The sequence below is a fragment of the Anopheles aquasalis genome, chromosome 2, assembly GCF_943734665.1.
Source record: "Anopheles aquasalis chromosome 2, idAnoAquaMG_Q_19, whole genome shotgun sequence".
NCBI lineage: Eukaryota > Metazoa > Arthropoda > Insecta > Diptera > Culicidae > Anopheles > Anopheles aquasalis.
In genome coordinates this window covers 56813378-56828146 of record NC_064877.1, presented here as the reverse complement: position 1 = coordinate 56828146, position 14769 = coordinate 56813378, and the positions used below count along the sequence as shown (strand labels likewise).

Below are 14769 nucleotides of genomic sequence, written 5' to 3'. Positions count from 1 at the left end.
GATACTGCAAGAAATAAAGTGAGGCCACGAGATAGAATTCCGATTCCGTGGTAAGTGTTCCCATGGTTAATACTCACGGATGCATTCGCGGTTCAGATCGATTTCACTGCGTTCGTTGAGATAGGGCAAGTTGGCAACATTGAACACATCGGCAAAGGCGTTGATGACTGACGGCAGGTTTGGATGTCCTGTAGCCCGTGATGGAAACGTGATCGCCAAAGAAAACAATGTGGTCAAAAAGATAAATAATTAAATCATAAATTTGGTTGCATGGAATATGCAACACGATGGTTTCCCACAAGAAATTCCAGCGGCCGAAGAGCCAGTAGTGATGCTTACCGAATTCGAAACACGTACCCAGCGATACGTTTAAGGTTTGTTTAAGATCATACAAAGTGATTGGGGCTCGCTGTTTCAACACTTGTACGATGCTCACGACAAACTTCATCAGCGGTGTCATTGTCACAGTCTGCAGACCTTTATCCACCTCGATCTGCAAGGAAAGTACAATAGATGCAACATAAATCCCAATAATCGTTCGTAGCGATCACAGCGATCGTGCCAGTATTGAATGCAAATCTGCGTCCTTCGTATGCCGAGTGAGAAGAAGGAAAAGGCACCGTAGACTCGACTCACCGTGAAGGCGTGCTTCATGCTCGCGATTTGTTTCTCATTCAGACAGTCCCGAAAACGTTGCTGGTAAACGCGAGATAACTGAAAGAATTGCAAACGATCCTTTTGCGACTCCATCAGCACGATGCAGACCGCATACGTACGCATACGGAAGGTGGGATCCTCCATGTGCGAGACCACCATATACTCGCCACCGGACTCGAACACCTCCGTGTACGGCAGTGCCTTGATGGCGTCGAACATGTTGGAAAACCCGAGCGATCCCGCCTGCAGCTGATAGCCGTACTTGTTCTTGTGAACATTGAGGATCCCGTTCAGGCGCACCGTCGAGCAAGGGTTGCCCGTACAGTGCTTGATGATCTCCTGTACCTGCTCGGCGAAGATTCTAGCTGCAGCCCTATAGTTGAGATACGTCTTACGATCTTCATCGTTACTCTGTTCCATCTGAAAAAAAAATGCGGGAATGATATCAAGCGGTTGTCCAGACAGCGATTGGCAGCGATGTCTAACCTCCACAAGCCCACCGAGTGCCTCGAGCAGATCAGACAGCTTCAGCAGCCCATAATCGCTCAAACGACACTGATAACCGAAATGGTAGTGATACGAGCGGACGAGTTTCTTGAACGGAATCGAAAACTGAGGTGCCTTGCGGAACAGCTCTACAACTTCCGCGGCAAACACGGCCGTTTTCTCCAGCTCTGCGGGCGTTTGCTTTCTCTTAACGATCGAGATCAGCATATCTACCTCATTGCACACCTTCGTTACAATGCAGTTGCTGTACACGAGCCCATCCACGATGTCGTAGATATCACAGACCCCGTAATCGGTTACATCAAACAGTCGGTACTGCGCCTGGGAGAAAATAAGCGGTAGCTGGGACAACAGAATCGACTTGCTTGGTCGATTGCGCAGAATCTTGAGCAGATCGTTTGTGAAGCGTCGTATCTGGGTACGGTGGGTTAGCGTAATATGGCGGTTCTCACCATCACCCATCACCTGCACCACCGGCGACAGCGCTTCGAACAGCTCGATCAGCCTTGTATAACCGTAATCGGCCACACGGCACTGCTTGCCGAAATGGTTGTGATAGGCCGGTATGAAGCGTGTGAAGCGCATCGTTGACTTCGGAGACATCTTGATCAGTTCAACGACTTCGCGTGAAATTTGTTGCAAAAACTCGTTCGAAGGGCTGACCGGCATATAGCGTAGATTAGCGGACCAGCCATCTGTGATGAGATAGATGAGAGGGGGAAATACGTAAGGCATCATAGTACACTACGGCATGAGGCAGTCAAAGAAGGCACCCTTAGCAAAGAATGAGCGAGGTAGGTTTTCCCAACACATCCTTACCATCATTGTCTTTGCTGGAGTTGAGTTCGTGGTCCAACCACGAGAGCACCTTAATACCGAAGCTATTGTTAGTGATTTGCACCCCGCGGATGCAGCACAGTAGATGCTCGAGTGGAACTCCATTTTCGTTCGGTATAATGTTCACCTGCAGCTCGTGCTCGATACAGTACAGAATGCTCGCCACCGGGATGTCGCTTTTGTGCGTTTTCAACAGCGAATATATCAACGATTGAAGCTGGTTAATACTCATCATGACGCTCGGAAGCGGTTCGATCTCCTGTTCTGCCCAACCCTTCTCCTTTTGCTGCTTGAAGTGATACATACAGTACGGGACGCTGTGTTGGGACGATTCGACCAGCGGATTGTTTCGCAGTGTATCGACCAGATTGGGATGGAGCGTGATGTACTTCTCATCGTTCTTATCAATAGAGACGGTGCACACGTCCTGCATGCGATACAGATCGAGCACACAGATCGACGACTTGAACCGGGACTGGAATAGCTCCCGGAATCTGTTTACCGGCAGGCTATAGCACGGTACATCATTCAATAGGCCCGCCACCTGGCACCGTAGGGCCGATGATTCGGCCGAGGATGGATCTTTAATGTAAGACACGACCATGCGCTTGTGGCCGATCTTTTTGCGATGAAGATTGGCCACAACCTGCTTGGCACACTACGTACCACGAGGAAGAGATTAGCAAGATTAGCCATCAAGGTGGTTCAGAGTCAAGCGAAAGAACGATGCTTACTTGCGCCGACGGAACCTTCACCTTCGCCAGTGAAGGACTTTCGATCGACAGCGAAAGGACGGGTGTGATCGGTTTCAGCTGGCAAAGCAGATACTGGCGCATTTTGTGCTCCTCAATGGACGCATCGAGATTACTGATCTGGAGCACCACCGATTCCTTCTCCGGATCCGATGCCGTTCCGTTCGACGGCTGCTCCGATGGTGGCGTAGGTACTAGTGACCCCGTTCCCGGTCCCGTTCCCGAGCCACTGGAATTCATCGAGGCGCTCAGGTTGCTCAGGATGCTGGTGCCGGTGCTCAAACTATCCGTGGAGTAGTTGCTCTGATGCGGGCTGCTACAGCCACTGGTGTTGTTGCTATAGAAGGTCGAGTTCTTGCCCGAATCGGATCCGCTACTGTTGAGCGAAGAGTTGAGCGATTTGTTGGAAACCTGCTGCTGTTGGCCGTAGCTGTTTCCCGGCTGAAATGGGGGCTGCAACTGATTCGCATTGGGCTGACAAAGACTGCTTTGATTAGCGCTCGGTGCACCGCAGTTACCAGGCCCACCGGCTATGCCACCATAGTTGGGGCTTGGATACGGTGTATAGCGCTGCTTCTGGTTGCAGTGGCCACTCATTTGCGAGACATGTGGTGCGGCCTGTTAACGAAGAACGTTTGCAAGGATTAGCGGACCCCGGAGGGAAGAGAAATTTGAAGAAAAAAAATTAAAGGAAAGCACGAATATCGATGCACTTACCTGTTGGCTATAGCCCTTCATATTAAAACCCCCCTGTCCGGGGTACGGCTGCCTGCCGTTAAACATTTTAGCGCTTTCGGCGGTCAAATTCGCAACCAGATCCGGGAAGGATCTGGATTCATAGATGCTGTTAGTCATGCTGTTATTGCTCATGGTCGATGGTGCTGGCTAGGAATGCAGTAACGCTGCTGCAAACGGATCAAAACGAAGAAGCTCAATGGATGCCGCGCCATTTTGTAGCAGCCATTCGAATGGTGGCGTCATTTACCTTAACCGTCCTAAGAACTCAGACGATTACGGTAGTAAACTGGTGCGTTCGACGTAACAGTAGATTTACGAACACTCCTAACAATATACGCTTAATTCGTACAAAAATGTAAAACAATGTAAAAACTGTCGACCTTCTTTTGATCGGCGCACAGATGACCAAGCCTCACGATAACGTAGCAGTGTGGATTGTTACGATACAATGTAGAAACGCCTTGATAGACAAACGAGTTGTTTTTATCACAATTACAACCGAAAACAAATCAATGGAATTTTCGGCTAAGTTTCCTGTTACTGTACAATTTGCTTAGTATTACTTTAACGACAGCACGTACTGTGTATAACGAAATTGGTGGTCAACGAACTTGCGACCTTCAAACCGCACGCTGCACGATTTGCGATCTAACCGAATGTATTGTTCACACAACAATTAATTGAAAGGTTTGGAAGAGTGTCGGCGGACAGGGTAAAAATATTTAACAATTAATTTAGTTAAAAACGTATAAAAACAGTTAAACTAAAAGTAAGTTGCACCTAGTTGCCCCGCTGACTGCCGGCGAAGCAATGAACTGCCGAATCTAGTACCCCGCTATCGCTTATCGACGATCGGCGGGGCATTTGTGTCCTGCTTACTCCTACAAGGATCGCTTTTTCGACTAAGGTTCACTACCATGTTTATCACAGCTAAAACTAGTTCATCTCTATCATTCGAATGCCTTGATTATTCGATAATAACTCATTTTCGAATCAGAATTTTAAATAATGTTCGTTAGAAGAGGACTTTCCCAAAAGTATCGAGGATAATTTTAATAATTGTATAACGATCGTATGAATACTGTGACATTCTTGAGCCTCATTTAATTAGTTTTTTTTCTACCGTAATATGGCAAGTTTTACTCTTATTACTTATAAAGTGTAGAGTTTTCAATGTTTTCATAATTTCACTAGATTATGATGAAATAAATGTTACAGTAGATGGGAGTGATTTCGATAGAAAGAAAAGTTTTTTTTTAAACTAGAGGAAGATTTTTTAAAATTTCAAACGCATAAAGTCATTATGACGTGTAGACAATTTTAAAGTTTTAAATAATAAGGTATTAATTATTAAAAACAATTAAAGCGGAAACACGGAAACGGAAACCTAAGTAAATGTACGCTATTTTATATACCAAATTTTAGAAGAAAGATCATAGTTTCTTTATATCATATATAACAAAATATCAGTTCGAAAATTAAATGAATTCATAATTTTACAAATGATATTTATTTTGTTTTTATTACATGATTTTGAAATATTAGTTGCATGCACTATGCACTATTTCGTTTGTATTTTTGTTTTTTTGGCATATATACGCAGATGGCATACTAAATCGTACAAAGTCATTTCATAATATTGAATGTCTCTTTTTCTTTCTTTTTTCATTTATTCAATTAATTTCAATTGTTCAGCAGTTAATAGTAAAGATAAACAGTTTTTACAACTCCTTATCTGTATACTACCGTACCAAAAATCAAACAATGCTTTGAATTACAATTATTTTAGCTACCTAGCACCTTCTTTGCTCCATGAACATCCCATAGGAGTTCTGGCAACTTTCAGACTGCCATAGATAGCCTGTCTTTTAGACTAGTCTCTTAAGATGACCTAGATTTGAGGGCACGCGCCAAGATGATTGACATATTTTCCCCGCTACCACCATCCTCATGATTAAAGTGAAACCCTACAGCAACCGTCTCAGAGTGTTGAATGAAGTCATCAAACTTAACTGAGGCGCAACTCAATACACGTCAATCGTGGTTGAGATGTTTTTCGATGCGGTACCAACCGAAGCCTTTCAAGTTTGGTGAGAACCTGTAAATTCAGCCACAGGCACAGCTCGTCAATGCGCACTTGTCTACGTAATTGTGTTCGGTGGTTTAATTTTACTTTTTGTAATTTTTCTTCTCGACATTTCCAATTGTTCACTGCTTCATTAAGGGCGATAATCTGCCGAAACTATCAACAATTTAACGCCACATAATGCGCAATCCATCGTTTGATGTTCGGCGAACCGCATGATAGGGCACCAACCCTCACCAGCGACCCAGCGTCAAGAGTAAGACCCCTTCTTCCGGGGTCGCTGGATGGGATGTTTGCTATGCTCAGTGATCCATCTCGTCGGAGAGGTGCTCGCCAAGGTGGCCAGCATCCGCGGGGGCCGAGTCTCGCGCCCTGCAACAAAAGGTTATGCCGACCGCAAGCGGGGGTCCGCAGTCCGTGACTTACAGCTTTTCGGAGCTTCGGTTGTGGCGCTTATCGGCTCGTTTATCTATTGATTTTCTTCCACCGCACACATACCGCATCATCGGCGCGTTTGTGGTTGGTGGACGGAACCAATTCCACGCCCGGCCGTGTAGGAGTTCCGGTGAATTAATCAAAATCTATTGGAACTCACTGAGATCTTAATCCGGGCGGTTGGTGGTCAGCGCAACAGCATCATACTCATCATCACCGTCATCATCACCATCATCATCATCATCATCATCAACAATATCATCTTCATCATGACGACGGCCAGGTTCTGTGTGGTGTGGGTTCGTGGGGTTTGGGAAGATTGATGAAGATGATGTTACACGCTGGTGGCCCACTGGTGCGGCCCAGTCAGTCCAGTCACAGACCACAGCAATGATCCGATCGGTGTGATCCAAGTGGAATCCGTCGTACATCTATTTGTTTCCCATGCACCCGCAATCGGTGCGGTTCAAAGCACGACCGCCATCACCTCCAGCGGTGTATTTTGATTGTTCGATAATTAGAATATCTATTTTCGTAACACCTACGGTAAGCCACACGCTTTCTTCTGTGGTAAGCCACACGTTTGCTTTGCATCATGAAAGCCATTCAACCATCACGGGTCAATTTGAACGGAAAAGGATGTTTGATGGGCTGGGCAATGGTGATTTAAGGAATAAGATATGGAAAACCTTTAACAAATATATTAAAACTTTAGTGGTTGTCAGCATTTGTATTTCGATAATAGATAATAAGATTTGGATAATAAGTAAGTAATAATAAGAAATTATAAAATTTATATGTCAAAAGAGTATTTAATAAAATGCAACTGCTACTATCTCAACGATGCATGCGTCAACAACATGCATGCGTCAACAACAAATAATGAGAAAGGAAAACTATTCTTCTTAGAATCTCGAAACGTCTAGTATTTCAATAATGAATATGCTCATTATTGTCTTATAGTTTTATTTATACTAATATGCGTTTTAATAGCATAAGAATAGCAAAGCCCGATTTTTTGATCAAATCAAAATGTAAAAGAATACCTATTGGGCACAGTGCGTGCTGTTTAAATTTTAGATGAATATTGGTAGTTAAGTTGAAAAATCGAGATCGATCTGGTTAGTCAATTAGAAATTAATATTAAAAAACTGACTATAATGCTCAAAGTTATGACGAACGCATGAAAAATTGAAGAATATTTTATGTTTTAGGAGCAGATTTCAAGCGATGCCCATTGGAGCGCAGAGGAGATGAATTGATGGCGAGACTAACAGCAGAAAACTACTCCATTTGCAAATTGTCTGCTTGATTGAAGATTGAAAAGAAAGTAATTGTTGTGTATAACCGTTAATAGAGATGAGAAGTGGATTCATCATGAGAGTCTTAAAGAAAGTAAGACTGCGTAAAATGACTCTAGCACAATGAAATGAAATATGCATTCTGCAAAGGATTTGCTATCTAATATTGAAAAAAACATAAAAATGATAATGAAGAAACTTATCAACAATATTTGGTTCGTTTTTATGCTCGATCCGTTATTAACAATAATAAGCAATTTATTTCAACAGAACGGTACAGATCGGAAAAGTATCAGCGCCCCGGTCATATGCATGAGAATATATAAATAATCGATTTGACTAAACTGTGGTTAATTTTAACAGAAAGTATGAGTATCTGATACGCTTTAAACAAAAAATGGAGAGATATTTAAACACAGAGTTCGTAAGTGGCAATAACGATGGTAGAAAGTAGTAGTAATCAATTGAAATTAAATGAATTGAAGCATTCATAAATTTCGTCTACGAATAAGTTCCATCCTCCAATCAATTCGATCGAATACAATATCCAAATAATTGATTCCATTGATATGGATGGTTTGACATACAGAACACTTCTCTAAAGCCGTAAGGACCAAGTAAAGCACGCGAATGGAAAATCATATGCATCCCTGTGCATCCTTTTGGGACCATAAATTACTCGCTTGGTTGACCAAACGAAGCACATCATCCCTACTCACTCACCTACCTTTCGAAGGGTAAAACAAACTCGCGTGCCCTCGAAAAAGAAAACTGTGGCACGCGTTCGGACACCCGTTTGGACATTGCCGCCGTTCAAGTCTTTCCGGTTCGGTGCCGCCACTAAAGGGGACGAGGTGGATCGTGTTTATCGTGCAATTCGATCTGGTTAATTTCGTCCCGGACCACCGTTCGGCCCCCAGGCCAACGGATCGGCTAACGAAAGGTTTAATGGAAGTTGACTAGCGAGCGCAATGCAATCGACAACCCAGTGCAACTCGTTTTTCTCGACCTTTTGACCAGTTACTGATTGGCGTAGAAATTGGTTTTCATTCTTCCTCTCTGATTGCCAGTGTCGTCGAAAACGGAAAACCCCAAATTTCTTCCCCTTTTCAAATATTTAACGTGCAGCTGAGAAAGTTTACTCCTTCGCTTCCAACGCTCGCAAGTTCTTTGGCTCCAACATTCCCAACCAACAACGGAAAATCGTCGTCGTCGTCGTCGTCGTCGGTTGGTGGGTCGACTTTTTCGGTAAACATGATTTCTGGGCACTGGAATCACAGACGCGCCAACATTCCCAACTCGCGACTGGCTGTTGGCAAATAGTCTTGGATCCTGGCAACTTTGACAACTTGCCCCGCTCCGCACGCATCGGAAGAATCTATTATTCATGGATTTGGATACATACACAACGAAGAATGGTGCTTTACGATCGCTCGCGACCATTGCAAGTGCGGTGCGTGGGGGTTGTCTGCAGAATTTCACTCCCACCCTCCAGATCCTTATTGCGCCGTTGTCGCCGAGGCTACCTAAAACGACTCGTTTGCATGCTACACTTTGCATCAACGCTTGAGAGGCACTGTGGCGTTACTTTGACACGGCGTAACTCAGCATAATAGGATTGGAATTCCTCTCAGATTGTCCGCGGTGTTTGCTGTTGACGCGGACTGAAAACTGGTAGCTCCATGGTAACCAGCCGTCAGTCGATCGTCCCTTCATCTGATGCGATGGAGTGGATAATCTTATTGAAAAATAGGGAAATTCGGAATCGTGGACTGTTGATGGTTGTCCACACCAATCGGCCGCTAATTTGTTCCAAGAAATGTTGCGACTCGGACCACTCGCTGCAGCTGGAGAAAGAATTCGTCTTTTGTCCTGCGCTCGAAGAAAACGGTGATGTTCATCGAACCATAAACGGTCAACTCTAACAACTCTATGAATATTCAATTGTCCAAGTAATGCACAGTGGCACCGAGCAGCTGCCGACCGCGTCTTCAGCTTGTCTAATGAAAGCATCTCCTTGCTCCTTACGCGACGCGTCACTGTCCACTGGTTTTTGGGCCGTGGCCTCGTCCTTATGGTTGTCTTGCCATCAAATCTAAACTCATATCTCCGCCTATCAACCGGAGAGAAGAGAAGTCAGCAAAGGGAAACCGAATTAACGTGCAAGCAGAGGCAGAAGATCCTTGCGGCTCGATCCTGCACGATGCGTTATGGTTGATGGTGCACTATGCGCATCGTATCCTCATCACTGGAGCGGAACGAGAACTGGACGGACTCCGTACCGCGCGAGAGGAGTAGAGCAGAAGGGTCCTTAATTATCCCTCGTGTGCACGTGCGCCACACTTCACTTCACCCTCGTGGACAACAGTTGGTCAGCATGGTTCAGGGACGGAAAGATCGCTGCGCACCCTCCTATCGATCGACAACTGACACCCGACCGGTACCGGGTTCGGTTGGGATCGAGATCGAGGTGCCTTACGCGGACCAGTCACTCCCGTCACCGTCCTGAAATTCCGTCGTTGCATCCCAGCACACCGAAGGCCGAAGGTCTGGCTCGTTACTTGTGTTTAAGGTTTGAGGGCGACGGATTGACAAGGCACGGCACAGGGGCAACGGAATCAGGAAGCCAACGATTCGCTCTCGTTCGCAGTAAAAAAAGAAGGGATACCCGTTCTTACCGGCTGTTTGATATGCTTCATTACCTGTCATCAATCGCCCTCGATTCTCCGATCGACTGACGCTGGGACGAACAACCCGCGTGATGACCCTCCCGATGGTCCTCCGTGGCCGATACAGCCCACATACATGTGAGTAGGTATTGATTGATTGTAAAACTGTCGTCGATAATTGAATTTGCCGTCATGAGAATTGAAAATTTATGATCCCTCACGATGCAAGACGCGTGGACCACAGGACGGTTGGTTGGGTTTGCAGAAGTGGTGAAGCGAAGTGGGATGTGCATCCTCCTACACTCGGGAGCTGTTAGCGAAACGATGTGTTATCCTTGATATTTCCCCCTATATGGCGTATCGGAATGTAAACAGGATCATAACATTCCAAATGACATGGTTAATCCTTGTGCAGCTGGGTGTGGGGTGGGGATTGACCTCCCTATTCGGGGGGTTACAACGTGTAGATGCCGATACATTAGCAAGGCATTTAACGGTTTGGTTGATCTTCACATTATTTCAAGGGTTTCAAGGTTCAAATTTATATGTTTGATTTTAGCAAAAAAACAAACTTGTTTCTTTGTTTGTATAATCGCTATTTATTTTGCAGGAAAATCATTTTAAGACCAGTTGTTTAGGGTTTATAATTATGATTTTTAAAATTTAGAAACAATTTGGTCTTAAATTATTATGTAAAACAGTTGTTTTATTTGACAATGATTTTTTCTTTTGAATTAACTTGCATTTACTTGAAATTTACTTGTTATTCAGATCATTTTTCTATGAAAGGGATAGATTAGTAAAAACTCATTCATCAAAAGGAATAAAATGTGTTTTATGGCAACGCATTCATCAATTTCCGAGTAATTTAATGAACGAGACCTAATTGGTATTCCATGATTTATTTATCAAAAAATCAGCTACCCTTACAAGCTTTATTGGTGGAAATCGTACAGCATTTTTGTTATTTTTGCCGTGAAATTTGTCCAAGCCTGATCAGATGAACATTCTCTTCTCTTCCTTCTATTCACGACTTCACAAATGGGCGGTACACATGATTAGACCCTTTAAACTTAAAATTTTATTAAACTAACATAAACTAGTACGACAACACACCTATCGTTGAGTCTTTCAATCTCAAGCAGCAGACAACATGCTCCATAGGGCATAGCTTTCATTTGTCATGAATTTCATTTGTCTTTGTTTCATAGAACGATTTCAAAAGAAGATGCCATTTAGCTGCTGTGGTTAATCCAGCAAATACAGTTGTGTTCAAAATAATAGCAGTGCCGAACCACCCAGTAAAGAAATGATCATTATTCAAGTATGCGTTGTCTATTTTATCAATCAATCATGTGGGTGGGTAGTGGTGGGATCACTGATAAGATAGACATACTACTTGCACCAAGAATATCATAACTTGCTGATATTTTTGCGAAAAACTGCTGCAACGTCTGTTTTTTACTGTTCAAAATAATAGCAGTGGTGAGTGGTTCTAAGTTATTTTCATTGCTATTTTGTGTTTAAAAAAAAAATCTTTGCACGTTTTGCTTTTCCATCAATCGGTTAATATGTAAAAAGCAAAAAATTAACGAAAGGCAAGACTTTTTTATTTTTACAGCAGTAAAATGGGACCCTTTAACCATTGATCTGATGAGAATCGGAATTTTATTTTAAAAATATGGAAAAGTAAGAAAAATCGTACTTGCAGGTTCAAAAACTACTGGGATGCTTTGCCAAAATGATCAGCAATGATTTAAAATGGAAAGCGGAGGCAAAAACTAGTGCCGGCAGCGATGCAAGTCTCAGGAGACTGGCTGAAAGATAGTGTACATGTCGAGGAGAGATCCAACAATCACTTCCAACAGGATTAGGGATGCATTGGACTTGTCTGCGAGCACAGTAACAGTCAGGGGACGATTAATAGAAGCTAATCTGTACGCACGAAGTCCCGGTAAAGTACCTTTGTTGACGAATCAACATGTTGCTAAACGTCTTAAGTTTTCAAAAATCCACGTCGACTGGTCCAAGGAAAAATTACGCAATGTTTTGTGATCTGATGAATCCAAAATAGTGTTGTTTGGATCAAAATACCGTCTTTAGTCCGTAAGACGTCCATTTGCCACAGAATTTCGACCACGGAATACGGTAAGGACATTGAAACATGAGGAGGCCTATATAATAGTATGGGGATGTTTTTCCTCCTATATTGCCTGGCCATTTTATCGTATACCAGGCATCATAGACCATCATGCATACACCAGAATCCTTGTCTAGGTCATGCTTCCTTATGCTGAAGAAGAAATTCCTTTGAAATTTTTATTTCAACAGGATAATGATCCTACATATACTAGTAAACGCGTAAAAGCGTGGATTCAGCCGAAGAACATCGAGGTTACGGAGTGGCCAGCGCCGTCTCCTGATCTCAATTCCATTGGGAATCTATGGGTAGATGTCAAATGTGCTGTTTCGGAAGCAAAGCCGATGAAAATGGAAGAGTTTTGGTCAGTAATTCGTAAATCGTGGGCTGCGATCCCTGTCCCTCGATGTCAAAGACTTGGAAGCTCTATGCCTAAGCGATGCGCCTCTATAATCAAGAATAAAGGCTATTCTACAAAGTATTGAAGTGGAAAAAACAATATCTGTACCACGGAACCTTTTTTTCTTTTCAAATTTGATATTCTCGAGTGAAAATACTAGGAATGGTGAAACACTGCTATTTTTTTGAACAGCTACTTTTTAAAATTGCCCTTAGTAATGGGCTGATTTTAAAAAGTAAACTATGCATTCTTATTTAGTTTTGTTCCTTTTTGTATACACAACAAACAGATTTCGAATCGATGCATGAATAATCATTTTATGTTACTTTTAAGCTTTTGAACCAGCCACTGCTATTATTTTGAACACAACTGTAGATGAAGGATACCCAACGATGCTGACATATTCCTATACCGATTTCCCTAAGCTAACTGTAGACCATCTTTATATAGAAAATGCTAAGAAAGACACTCGGCATACTAAAAATAAGCCCTAGTTATCTATTGTGATCTTAAACATTGAAATTATCGTAGGGTTCTAATTTGATTTTTTAAGCTATGATTTATAATTACTATCTTAGTCTACTCAAGCTTACATCAGCTAAAAAATCACGAAGTTAGTTCCAAATAAATAATCTGATTGTCGTGAAATTTCTATTTAAAATGTTTAAACATTTCACATGTCTCGGTATTTTTAGTGCAAAACAAGAAAGTTGTTTCTAAAAAAGGCAGTAATTAATTGAACAAAAAATCAACATCATGACCATACCAACTGCCACTATGCCACACAAACAAAGAACACTCTTCCCCACCTGGTAGAACTGAGCAAAAAAATCCAGCCAAAAAGATCCTTGCACTTAACGGCATTTTCGATCTGACGTCGATCGGTGCAGGCGAGGGCAAACAACCGCGATGATGTCCTGCATGGTTGCTTTGCCGGCAGCCAGTTAACACCTACCGTGCTCTAACGGGCACGTCCTGGCACGAACCATGACAACCAAACTACTGCAACGTCTTACGGAACATAAACAGAGAGCAAAGAGCAGCGGCAGCAGCAGCAGCAGCGAACGGGAACGCATGGTCGGGCTAAAGCGTGCCAGAACAAAAACACCGGACAGATGTTCCTATTCCGAATCCTTACGACGCGCGGTCTCGGCCACGGAGCATCTTGATCAGAGCCAGAGAAGGGACCAAAGCAGAGAGGCCGCTCGGTGGGGCTAAAGACCCTTTCGGAAGGAAACACCACAAACGACATGACGCACACATGCATCGCTTAGCCCCAGGATTCATAGTAAGCACTGAGTCGCTACGAGACGAAGGAATCAATGGACACAAAGAAGGGGACCGCACGAGCTCCACGAGCAACAACGGCGAGGGGCGAAGGAGCACGCGACCGACCGGCGAAACGACTTCAGCGAAACCCGATGTCCGAGATCGGTCGACCATGTTCGGCACCCTGCCCCAGGATCATCAACCAGCGAACGTAGCGATAATGAGCGGCAGTGAAAGCATACCACGGCACGGGCCACGAGTACACGTGACCCGTTCCGTCCTGAAGGTGAAGGTGTTTCCTGGAGCACCACCAGAAGCATTGCCTATCTCGCCCGCTTGCTTGCTTGTGGCCGGTTCATTAATGTTATTACGCATCTATTATGGATGAGACGATGAGGTGGCATCGAAAACGAATGAAAAGGTCTTTAATAAACATTTCTGTCCGCTCATCTTGGACATCTTGGCGTCCTTGGTGCGTTGGCGTGTCTTCGGTGGAATTCGCCGGGAAGCAAAATCTGCGAACGAAGCGACGGGCAATGCCACAGTCCCACCACACAATCCTTGCTAATGAAGGCCGTAAATCGTATTATGGACACGCTGCGTAACACGCTGCTATCTGTTGGAATAATTATTGTGGCACCAGGAGGAGGAGCATGCCAGCAACTGGACTTTCTTATCATGAAATATGATGGCGATAGGATACATCTTCTTCAACCACTACTCCACAGGTGCGTGTGATGAAGGATGAAAGATTGTTCGCAACGCAACAGTTTGTGAGTTCTTTTGCTTTTCACTCTTCTTCACTTTAATTGATTCGTTAAGCGAACGATAGACATTCCCGAGAAGATATTAACAAACTTACGCCACGTTGTTTCACGTTGTATCATCAATCAACAACAGGAACACGCCGATAACACTTGGCGAAATGGTGGTTTGCGGCGTGGATGATTCTGCTGCCTGTCACCCAACGATTCCGCA

General features: G+C 43.8%; 1 protein-coding gene across 1 annotated transcript in view; it reads right to left on the bottom strand.

Moving 5' to 3' along the window:
- Nucleotides 1-4208, bottom strand: part of LOC126571739 (meiosis regulator and mRNA stability factor 1) — a 6154-nt gene extending 1946 nt beyond the window's left edge. The window contains exons 1-9 of the mRNA XM_050230522.1: nt 3739-4208; nt 3471-3658; nt 2736-3371; nt 1984-2659; nt 1144-1859; nt 637-1077; nt 340-493; nt 78-188; nt 1-4 (exon numbers count right to left, since the gene is read on the bottom strand). The exon at nt 1-4 is cut by the window's left edge and continues 757 nt beyond it. Coding sequence (XP_050086479.1) covers nt 1-4; nt 78-188; nt 340-493; nt 637-1077; nt 1144-1859; nt 1984-2659; nt 2736-3371; nt 3471-3623 — 2891 coding nt within the window. The 5' untranslated portion in view covers nt 3624-3658; nt 3739-4208. The remainder of the gene's footprint in view (nt 5-77; nt 189-339; nt 494-636; nt 1078-1143; nt 1860-1983; nt 2660-2735; nt 3372-3470; nt 3659-3738) is intronic.
- Between the last annotated feature and the right edge of the window lie 10561 nt (nt 4209-14769).